At 35.7% G+C, this 12,219-nt stretch overlaps 1 protein-coding gene across 3 annotated transcripts in view; it reads left to right on the plus strand.

The window, feature by feature from the left end:
• Positions 1–12,219, plus strand: part of Cdh18 (cadherin 18) — a 393,131-nt gene that overhangs the window by 375,196 nt on the left and 5,716 nt on the right. The window contains exon 11 of one of the 3 annotated variants that reach the window (XM_028767586.1): positions 11,385–11,636. In XM_028767586.1, coding sequence (XP_028623419.1) covers positions 11,385–11,636 — 252 coding nt within the window. Of the gene's footprint in view, positions 1–11,384; positions 11,637–12,219 lie in introns of those variants that run through there. The other 2 variants (XM_028767587.1, XM_028767588.1) reach the window with 2 other exon arrangements.

Consider the following 12,219-nt stretch of genomic DNA (forward strand, 5'->3'; position numbering starts at 1 on the left):
AATGGAGAGTGAGAAGGAAAAAAAGCATATTTATTTGTAATAACTGGGTAAAACTTTAAGATTCAGGGATAATATATTATTTTTATCACTTATACTAGGACTATACTCTTTAAATACTACCTCCTGCCCAAGATACATGTCTCAGAAGATGATCTTCCATGGATTTTTTGCACTATATAGTCTTCATTTACCCAATCTCTTTCACATCATCCCTATTCATCGGTATAATACCTGGGAGAACTGATGTGAATCAGAATTTATAAGGTTTAGCGAAACATATGTTAAATATGTGTTTGTCTTCATTCAGAAGCACAGAATGAAGCCTTCTTTGTGTATTCATACATGATGACAGGTTAACATGCTGTAAGAGCATGAAGATAGTTCCCTCTACAGTAGCTGGTTTGTCATTTAACTAAATCCTATAAGTCACTTGTGACTTTAATATAAAGAAGATATGTGTGTGGGCATGTGTGCCTGTGTGTGTGTGTGTGTGTGTGTGATCATCTGAGACAGATAATATAGTAATTCTAGTAATTCTGGGGTTTTAGACTAGTTAATCAGAATTAACTAGGCTCCTTGTACCGGATAAAAGGATCTTTTTCTGTCTGTGTCATAATAAGATTCCCCTTTCTTATGAACTCCACTCTGAATAACATGATTTAATACAGCGTTCATGTTTTCTTTCTATGTGTTATAACTCATTTTAGTTCCTCATTAATTTGGAATCTACTAATTTATCAGGAAGTTGGAGAACTAAAATTGTCAAGAACACTTCATTTCATTACTAAAAGTTATCTGGGCTTACTTGGCTTTCATTACTCACAGTGACATATGCTGGGAATATTCTGAAAGAAAACCCCAGCATGGAGCTAATGATCTGTTAGGGAGGCAGGGGGTCTGTCGGAGAAAATGTGTTCCAAACATTCACTGCTTTGGTTGGTGGCCATTTTTTATAATAGACATTCAACACACTGGTGAATCGTGACATTTTTTTTATGTATTTTCTTGAACATGCCCATATTAAGAGTTCTATTGTGGATATGATCCTAATCTAATCATAGGAGCTCTTGCAGTGTGGCATAGATCCATCCATTCAAGATGAACAGTATTCAGAATTCACTTCTGATTAGGACCCTATCTTTCAACAGTAATAACGAGCTGATTAAATTTCTCGCCTTCACTGTGGAAGGGATTGAAACATCCAAACTGCAGCAGTTAGAGATGCTTCCATATTACTTCTTTCCACATACAAGATTCTCTGCTTCTTCCAAAAACCTTCCAAAGAATCCAGTCAGAAGGCATGCTGAGTAGATTCTGTTGGTATTCGTTTCCTCTGTTTCTTAGAAGTATGGAGAATTTTATTGAGAGTTTACTTGTGCCATGACTGTGCTCCTAGGATTCACTGGCTGTTTGTCACCTGGATAGACATAGTAACCTGTTCTTTGCTATTCTATTATCTTCAGAGAATGTTAGTTTAGGGCTTCAGCTTTCTGCTAGATGCCCAAAAGTAATTTCCAGTTGATCCTTTCACTTTAGCAAAAACTCTTCAGAGAAAGTCAGTCACACCCATCTGAAATCTTCCATTTCCAGGTTGAATACCATCCCTGGAAACTTTCAAGAGCCCTAAAGGTTGCTCCATCTCCGGTGTGTAAACTGGATTCCTTAGAGGCTCTAAGAAAAGCCACCTGAGGTAGTACAAATAAATCACGATTTGCTACCTGTCAACTGTTCAGATTTCTTCTTCTCTGGAATCTTAATCCTCCTAATTGTCTTGCTGTACTGGTTCTTTCCCCACTAACAGACACTTGCTCTCCAATATTCAAGGTTCCCTTTTGTAATCAGTGAACTACAGTTTGGCTTAAACAAACATTGCTGATTCTCTCTATGTTGCTTTATTTAAAAAGCCCAAAGAAATTTGTGTATAATTTTATTAAATAGATTGGATATTAACTCAGCTTGGAAAATACGACATTGTTCAATGATTACCTACCTGCCTTCATAATGATGGATATAGTATGCTCCTAATATCTTTGATATTTAGAATATGATTGTAATTGACTCAGAAATTTATCACAAATCTGGAGCAACACACAGATCTCCAAAACATCTGAAAATTAGGATAGGCTATAGTGCTGTTAAACACACATCGATGGGAATAAGAGACAGTTCATTACTGAGCCAAGTATAAACGTCCATGTCGAGGAACACAGCTTTAGGTTTTCCCAACTTTCATGCTGCTGTATGGTAACAGCTTCATGAACATTTTAGAATAGCAGAACAAAAATGATTATAAATATCTACAAATACATTAGTGTAAACATAAATTATGGTATTACAGAACTGTTAGAATTTCAGGGCAAGTAGCCTCAGAGTCTTTCATACACATTTAGTTTCTTTCATCTTGGTGAAAGCAACACACATTGCACAAGGTTTTACTTCATCATCAGAGTGCCTTTAATTCACATACAGAGGTGAGCAATGAATGGTTCTTTACAGTGCTAAAAACAACCTAAAGTAGTTGACTCGGGACCTAAAATATTCCACCTTCTTTACAATTACTAAAGTTCTAATATTTTGAGCAGCCACTGATCAACATTCTATAAGTTTTGGGTTTCATTCTAGAACCTTTAGTTTATGGCGGTTTGCCATTTGTGCTACATTCAGTAATGTAAACCCAAAGTTCTCTGCTTCTAAGGCTCAGTTACTACTGTCACATTTAAAAACCTGCTAAAATTCTCTGCTCTGCATCATACAATGTGCTCAATTGGCGTACTGAAACCAAAGGTAAATATGGACAGGCTACAATAAAAGACTAACTCTCTTGAGGGGAGTAGATGCCTGAAAGTTCTGGAGATAAATGCAACCTCACACCAATCTCATTCCATCTCAGAAAACTTTCCTTGAAAACATGGACAGTTAAATAAAAACGTCTTTTGGATGTATCCAAACCTTCATGGAAGTTTTGAAGAAGATATTTAGGTTTTGGATCCATTATAGGGTCCCTAATTATACTAGGAAAATTCTTGGAAATCTGATCCATCTCTTTAAGCAGAATGTAACAGGACGTGATAGGTTCTGTAGTTTGAATGAGAAACGTCCCTCCATTGGCTCATGTATTTGAAAACAGGATCCTTAGCTGGTAATGCTCTTCAGCAGGTTGTAGAACATGTGGGCGGCTGTATTTCATTAGAGATGGGTTTGAGAGTGTAAAGTCCTGCCTGCTTCAGGCTCTGTTGATCTGCTCTTGAATGGATAATATTGTGACCATCTAGCCTCTAGCTGTTGCTTCCATGCTTTCATCTCCCGTCAATGAGGAACTCTAAGCTTCTAGATATGCAACCTAAAATAAATTCTTTCTTCCCCAAGCTGCTATTGGTTTTGATATTTTATCATAGTAACTGTAAAGTAACCCGTGTACTATGGGTCAAGTAACTTGAAACACTAAAGTTGATAGTATGTTCTACAGAGTATGTTCTATTAGAAATAAAAATGAAACAAAAGTCTAAACAATGAAAACAAAAATAGACAGACAGATGAGGACAGAGAAAAGCCAAGAGTCCTCGATGTTACATAATGAACCACAGGCAAGTAAAAAATACCGATAAAAGGAAAAATAATCTTCCTCTAAGTATTGGTTATCCAATACTGAATGGTCATCACTGAGGAAGGGGATATATGTATAATTAAACAGATTGAAAAAGTCATTATATATGTATATATATATATGCATATCTTCAGAATATAAAAGAAGTAAAATTATAAAAACATTGCCTTATAAGCTGAGAAATCCTTCAACTTTACAGATGAAGAAGAACTTTACAAATTTACAGATAACAAATTTAAACTGTTTTTTTAAAAAGTGGATGGTGTTAAAAGAGTCTTTTGCAAAGAATCCGTATGAGTTTTAGAGGTAAGACTCAAACAAAACAAAACAACTACCCCCCCAAAAATAAATATCTTTCCTATCTAAAATATCACTCTCTTACTAATGGTAAGAGGCTATGTATACCCTCTGAATGCTCAGAAAATGCAACAATTACTATGAGCTCTCAGACAGTTCGATTATGAGAAAGTATATTGTGTCATCAAGACAAACTTACGATAAATAAGCTCTCATGTATTTAAAAGCAAAGTAAGAAATACTCAATATGTATTGTTCGACTCCCAGAAACAATAGATTGAGCACAGAACATAATCACCTGCAAATAAAGAATAATATAGTAGAAAATAGAACATCTGTGAAATAATAAGTGTGTTAGGACATTTTCAGGGACCATGCAATAATGAAAGACTCAAAGCCACACCAATTTGTCTTCAAACGTAAGGCGGTGTGTACAGACATCTCTTTTTCTCTCCGACTAACATTTCACACTGCTCTTCAGCAGGTGCAGGACCAGTTCACAATGCACCACTAGTCTACACCTCTCTTCCCTTCCCAGTTTGGAAAGAATTTTTATTTTTTGTCTAAGAGAAAATCTGCTGTCAGCTCTTTGGTTAACACTGTTTTGCTCCCACTACTTAATCTTTGAAGTGGCATCTACTCTGCAGTGTGTCAGACAGTGCTGTTAGCTGTCTGGAATTCACAGCATTCAATCGCCTGTCACTCCTGCTTCCAGGGCCCTTGTTGTGTGGTTCAAGAAACCAAAATCCCATGAGATGTGATTTGCAATGCAAGCCAGCAAACTGACTGCTGACTGTGGAGAGAGCATTAACATTGCACTTGTAAAGTATTAGAAGTGTGATTTGGCCAGGTAGAGTGACATAGAGAACAGTTTTGAGCAAGGAGGTTTATACAAGTGACAGATGAATCAGTGTATGCAATGCTTAGAAAAACCTATCAGGCAAAATGTTACATGGCCTTGGTCAAACATACTTCTTGAAATATAATTCATAAATATGATAAACTTGTATGTTCTTAGACATCATTCATCTCTTCAGCAGACATAAACAATTTGTTATCCATAGGAAAATTTGAGCTACTCTAAACAGAAATTCACAATATTCATCTAAAAAGTTGTTTTCCCTACTTCAATAAATAAATATGTATCATATATATTAAGATAATAAAATGAATAATTAATTATATATATATATGTATATAATTATACATAAACTTGGTCATGGTATATATATATGATGCCCTCTTTTTATATCTCTACACATTGTTATGCCCAAGGTACACATACATAAGTACAGGTGAACATACATACAGAAAGTAATCCAAAAAGTAATTCAAAACCATCTTAAAGAAAGTAAGTGTAAAACTGTGGCAAAAAACAAATGAAGGAAATGTTGATTGATATCCAACTTTTCCTTCTAGGACCTTCCCTGCAAACTGGTAATATTTTAATTTTAACACTAAAATTATCCATCCATCAAATAACTTTAGCTTAGTAGTTTGGCAGCTGTAGTAAATGAGCTGTAGTCAAAATATCAGGCATCACATCATTAATAGACTAGGTCAGGGCTCTGTTTTTATGGACAGCTTTGTTCATGTTTGCTAATATGTCAGAATAACTTAACTCTAATGTAAAGCTTCATTTACATTACAGCTGTGGTGGGTCTGATCTGTTTCAGGAACTTCCTGCTGGGACTTTAGAGATGAGGCCTTAGTTAATTAAAACAGAATTGACAGAATAAATCCTAGGCTTAAGTCTAAATGTAAAGTGTATTCCTAAATGCTACAGATTTTAGCAATGAAATAGATCATCAAAAACTTTGCACAGTGATATCTACACAGTTTGTAGGATACTAAAATGCATTGTTGCTTTAAGATTTAAGTAGCATTCTATTTTATGTATATGTGCATAGATAATCCATGATCCATTTTATAAATTTCTATTGTTTTCACTGCATTTTGACTTTCTTTACTGTAATACAAATGTTTAGCTTAGAACAAGCATGTTTCCTAACTCATTTATGATTTTTGGTAGTAAATATTGTTTTCAAATAAGATGGGCCTTTATTTGATATATATCTTCATTATATATTTAATCATATTTTTAAAAAATAAATCTCTCATCAGGGAAGAGTACACTGATTTGATTTTTAGTATAAAACAGTAAGCTCTGAAAACATATGTATTTAAGTAGCATTATACAAACAGAGCAAGAGTATTCACGTATTTAGATATAGATGCATATAGATATACTAAAATATAGATATATTTGTGATACATTGTATATATGTAATATATATATATATATATATATATATATATATTCATACACACACATACACACAAAAATACACACATATTGTATATATATCACAAATTAAAGAAAAAGGAACCATGAATTTAACAGAAAGCAAAGGTAAGAGAGATGATACATAGTATGTAAGAGGATTAGTATAAAAGCAATGGGATGGATAAATGATGTATTTATATTTTAATCTCAAAAAATTAAAAAGAATATAAATTATTTTAAAATAAAATATATTGAAAATTATTATTTAATCATGTTTACCCAAACCTCTTATCACAAAACTCTTGAAGGAATTAATGAAAGGGAGAAAAACTCAGTAAGAGTCATGACTTCAGAAGCGTCAGCCTTGGGTCACTTGGTCAAGCTTCTCTAAGTCTGTAGTGAGACAAAGCATCATGGACAAGATTGATGAGAAAAACCACTCACCCAATGGCAGGTGGAAAGCAAGAACCCAGAAAAGAAGGGCAGAGCTGTAATACCTAAATTCCTCTCAGTAGCATCCTCTTGCATTGGTCTAGCATGTCCTGTGTCCACAGGCTGTTGACCAAGACTTTACTACACTTGCTTCAGAAGTCATTAAAGAATTATGCTCTATTTCTAAGTTTTAATTTTTTATTACTATTTTTAAATTTTTATTTTTGCTTTCATTGTATTACTTTAAATTGTGTTTGTAACAATTTTTCCTTCCAAAAAAATACATAATGAATTGCTTATATTTTAAAAGAATATATAATGATGGTTTGGGTGGACATATTTAGTATTGTATTAATTGAAAACTGTAAGGAGAAATTGTGTATGGATCCATTCGATCACGACTATGTAGCTTTTAATGTATCTTCTGATGCTCTTTCTTTCAAATTTCACAGAGCATTGGCACTGCAATATAGTCATTTTGTTTGAGACACATTAGAAGCCCTTGGGAGCTTTTTAGTGCTTTTTTATATTTCTTTAGCATTGTCAGCTGCATAGCAGTCAATATCCCCATAGTTTTATTTTTGGCCTTCAAATAAGAACTCGCAGCTGGTGCTGTAATGTGCTTAATTTCGCCATCGAGCGTAAACATTTAAAATTCTGTTTTTATCCACAGGGTTTCAAGAAAACATTTAGTGATTTCTCCCATTCCTAAACAAAATAGTGCACACATAATCGCCCCTAAGTTACAAACCAAGCATCCAACATCCTCTAATGGATGTGCAGCTACAGTGCCCTGCTGAGTCACTTAACTCCTGTCAAAGAGGAGCTGGGACATGTTTTTATTCTACAGTCTCCCCTTTCCCCTACCAGTCAAAGTCTCAGGGTCACCAGCTACTGGCATTTATCCGGCTCCACCTGACAGAATTGTGCTGTTCTCTGGCTGTACACTTTCAGAGCGTGAATCCTGCAAAGTTAAACACTGCGCGGGCCATCTGACCCTGAAGTAGAAAAGTGTGAATTTCTACCGTAGCAAGGAGTTTTAGTAGATCTTTCTGTATAAATAGAAAAATACCTTTTTGATCTCTCGGAATGTCTTAGGCATTGGTGAAATGTGGCGTTGTTTTTGTGCAGTAGTTTTAATCCACTTTCCCATCCTGGATTTACCAACCCACAGTCTCTCACCTTTTATTCTTCTGCTCACAATGAGAACAAAAGGAAAGCCGGCTCATTCTCTGTGGAAAAAAATCATAAAAAGTCATATAAAAACCATTCCATACACGTGTCTTTGCTTTCTGCTCCAGGAGACATAGTCAGCCCTATTTTACCTCATTATATTCATTGCAAGGAACCACAACAAGGCAGGAGTAACCTGCCCAACATCTACATAAAGGGGAGTTGAGCTTTTAAACAAATTTAAAGAGTAGAAATATGTGTTCACCATAAATAACTTTCTTCAGGGACTGAAGATGTATTTTCTTCTGCATTGCTTCAGCTATTTTCTTTTTATTTTTCAAACCCCCTATCCCCTTCTATCTCCCCTCTGCTTCTATGAGAACGCTCCCCCATCCCACCTACTCCTGCCTCCCTGCCAGGGAATTCCCATACACTGGGGCATTGAGCTTTCACAGGACCATGGGCTTCTCCTCCCACTGACGCCACACACGGCCATCCTCTGCTACATATACGATTCGAGCCACGGGTGTCTCCATGTGTACTCCTTGGTTGGTGGTTTATTCCCTGGGAGCTCAGGAGGGTCTGGCTGTTTGATAGTTTTGTTCTTCCTATGGGGTTGCAACCCCCTTAAGTTCTTTCAGTTCTTTCTCTAGCTCCTCCATTGGGGATCCCGTGAATTTTAACAGTTACTTTAACGCCTCTAGTAAGATTGTATCACTATGCTATATTTATGAATTGTTTGGTACTTAGATTTTGTGTTTTATGTTTCGGTACCCAACTGCCTCGTTATTCATCACCACCTTTTAATTCTCTTTCCTTTCTTTTGAGATCTGTCTGTCAATAAAAATCATGGAGATTGTGAGCTGACTATGAACATGTTTGTCATGTGTGAGAGTTTATATTCCTCCCTCTGCTTCTCAAATGCTGTTATAAACTGACTCCCCCACCTAGCTAATGTTTTCTTATTTTACTCTTCTCTTAAATTAACACTCACTTTCTTCATGAGAACATTGTCTGATATCATGATATTCATTTTTTGTTTCATGTGTATTCATATTTTCTTCTTAGTCTCTTGTGTGCATTGTTGTATAGGCATATAGCTATTCTATATAATTAGTGGTCAGATGGACTAAAGATCTTTTGACTATCGTTATCAAAGTGTTGATAAAATCTTTAACTGTACTGTAAGAAGAGATGTTTTCCTAATGAGAGTGATAGATGTTTTCTTAATGAATGTGATGAACAGGGAAAAAAGAACTCAGAAAAGCTACTTTACTATATTTGATAAAAATAAATTTTAATTGATAGATTTCTAGTCTCATTTGAAAGTTTTGTCTATCTATAAAACATGTGTGTTAAGTATAGAAACTAGTATATGATTTTTCAAAGTTATTATGAATCTAAGAGAAGAATCATTAGATTGTTGTGTTTTTTGGAATTTAAAGGTTTATGAAGGGGAAGAGTGACAGATGGTCAAAGGATGTCCTTACTGGGTGCAAATGAGAACACACTGATACATTGGCTGGTAGGTTGGAGTTTTGGCAAAAAGACAAGTGAGGCCACAGGGTGTTTGCAAACCTAAATGAAACAACAGAGTCCAGAGCTAGAGCACTGAAATTGGAGTTATTCTTGGGGTTTTATGAAGGAGAAGTCAAAAGACAAAGAGGGAATGACTCTTTTCCAAAGAGCCCAGTAGATTGTGCTGTGGAAGGATTGCTTTTGGTTAGTTCATTTTAGTTTTAATTTCATAATACATGTCAATGTAATAAGAAACTAACACAAGTTAAGTTACTGATGTTTATATCAACATGTATTATGTAAGCAAAGCTTTACAAGAAACCGAGATAAGAGTATGTCATGTCTAGGCTCTAATTGTTAATTTAAGAATGATTCTTAGAGCTGCCGGAAAATCAGGGAATATTGAGAATATAAAATCCTGCCTATTCATATATCTGGATGGGGCTTTTAAAAGGCTTCAAATTTCACTGCTTCTACGACATTATGGTATTATTATAACATTTTCACATAAATTAATAAATACATGCTCTGGCATCCAACTTATTCAGCCAATAGGGTTGCATATTTTTTTTCTGAATAAGAAACGTGTTTTTATAATGAGTAAGGACATCTTTTGAAGCAGAAAAACAGGTTTGCTGGCATTTCTGCACTTAATCATAGTGCATCTGCTGCAAAACACAGTTATCTTAATATATTCTGGAAGAACTTTAGCAGTTTCTGGATTTACTTAAAGACATTTTCCTCATCTAAAATTTTGTACTTGACAGGTTCTAACCTTGTTGTTTTAAAATTCTTAGTCATACCTCTATGATCATTTTAGCTTACTTGATAGCTCTATATTATCTACATCAATATTTGTCTATTCAAATGTTTATCCATCTAGCGTCTGTATATCCATATATATTTTTATCCATATATATATATATATATATATATATATAAAATTTACTCATGTCTTATGTTAGTTTATATGTTTATTTTCCAACTTTATGTTCTTTCCTAAAGTTCTTGTTCAAGTTCAGTGAGTGTTCCATCAAGTATATTTCTTTCTGGTTCCAGTGGAATAAGGCTATCCCTTGCCAGGGCTCATTATTCTGCTGAGATAAGCCTGTTTGTTTGTTTGTTTGTTTGTTCTTTCGAGACAAGGTTTCTCTGTATAGCCCTGGCTGTCCTGGAACTCACTCTGTAGACCAGGCTGGCCTTGAACTCAGAAATTCGCCTGCCTCTGCCTCCCAAGTGCTGGTATTAAAGGCATGCACCACCACTGCCTGGCAAGCTTAGCCTTTCAAGGTGAAAGGCTACTGTTTTCTTAATTCTCTTTTTCTTTCCAAAAGTAAGATCTTTAGTTGAATAAAAACAGTGAGACAGCTTTAGGTCCCCATTTCATAAAAGGTATTTTGAAAACTCAAAGTACCATAAAGTAGTTTTGATTGCTCTTGTTGCTAATCCCATTTAACTGCGATCAGGAGGTTCAGTGTTATGCTACACAGGATCCACAAGGAGGTAAGATCACTGACCTTTTCCCTACAGCCCGCATAGCCCCTTCCACTGCTATGGTGGACAGTGAGAAAGAAGCTTGCAGCTTAATTTCAGCTTGGTTTCTGTGTTCTCTCTAAACAGTGTTCAGTGAGAGTCTTACTGTCTAGTTGTATTGTGTATTCAAGATCAATGGAAAGAAAGTGACCTTAGAAGTTTACTAAAAGAGTAGAAATGCCTCCCCGATCTCTCCTCACCAGAGTCTTTCTGTCTCAGAAGTTTCCATGTCTCTCTACTGGCTTCATGCCTTGTGCACGTTAACTGTTTACGCTACTATGTCTACATCCAAAACATTTCCTGTTTTAGCTTCTGCTCTTTCATTCCACTCTACGTCTGAAGTTGGATCTATAAACTCTTCAAATCTGTCCCTCCATTTGAGAGTATTTGCTAATTCTTTTAATAATTGCCCCTTCGTGTTGTCCTGTCCGTTTTAGGAGCTAAACAATTTACTTATACCTATTGTGTCCTTGAAAGGAAATGCGAATCTTTAATGGCAGATTTACTAAGTATATTTTGTTTTGCTTATGTCTGTCATAGATAACACAGCCAACATTCTGACAAGGCGGAGGAGATTTAGTCGAACTTTGCAGGATGTGTATTATCTGCCCATTATGATCTCTGATGGTGGAATCCCCTCTCTCAGCAGCAGCAGCACCCTCACCATCAGGGTTTGTGCATGCGAGAGAGATGGGCGCGTGCGGACCTGCCATGCAGAAGCCTTCCTGTCCTCCGCTGGTTTGAGCACAGGAGCCTTAATCGCTATTCTTCTCTGTGTTGTCATTCTTCTTGGTAAGCGACTACAAATGAGATAAGTATAGCAAGTCTATGAGAGAGTTGAAGAGTAAGCAATAAGTATTTGGATAAGAAACATGGCAGCACAGAATTTCTGGTGATCAACTTTCACACTGCTGAATCTATAAAGATTATTTTGGGAAGATATATATATATATATATCAGCATACTTTGAGATGAGATGCAAAAGATCATGATTCGTTGTGTTAAAATCACATAACTATTGATGCTTATATATGTGTGTGAGTTTCTGTTATACCATGGAATACTGTATCTTGTAGAGTACACCCTGAATATTTGTGAGGTTAACACTAGAGAACCATTTTGTACAAGTGACATAATAAGACGGTATATGCATAAATGAAAGTCAAGAACTGTCCTGGGTACAGGTATATTGAGATTGTTTAAAAAAATAAAAGTAGGATAAAGGCACATAAGAGTAAAAAAAATCCAGAAAAAGGAAGGGAAGGGAAAGGAAAGGAAAGGAAAGGAAGGGGAGGGGAGGGGAGGGAAGGGAAGAGAAGGGAAGAAGGGAAGGGAAGGGAAGGGAAGGGAAGGGAAGAAGGGAAGGGAAGAAGGG

The sequence above is a fragment of the Grammomys surdaster genome, unplaced genomic scaffold (genome assembly GCF_004785775.1).
Source record: "Grammomys surdaster isolate TR1022 unplaced genomic scaffold, NIH_TR_1.0 174, whole genome shotgun sequence".
NCBI lineage: Eukaryota > Metazoa > Chordata > Mammalia > Rodentia > Muridae > Grammomys > Grammomys surdaster.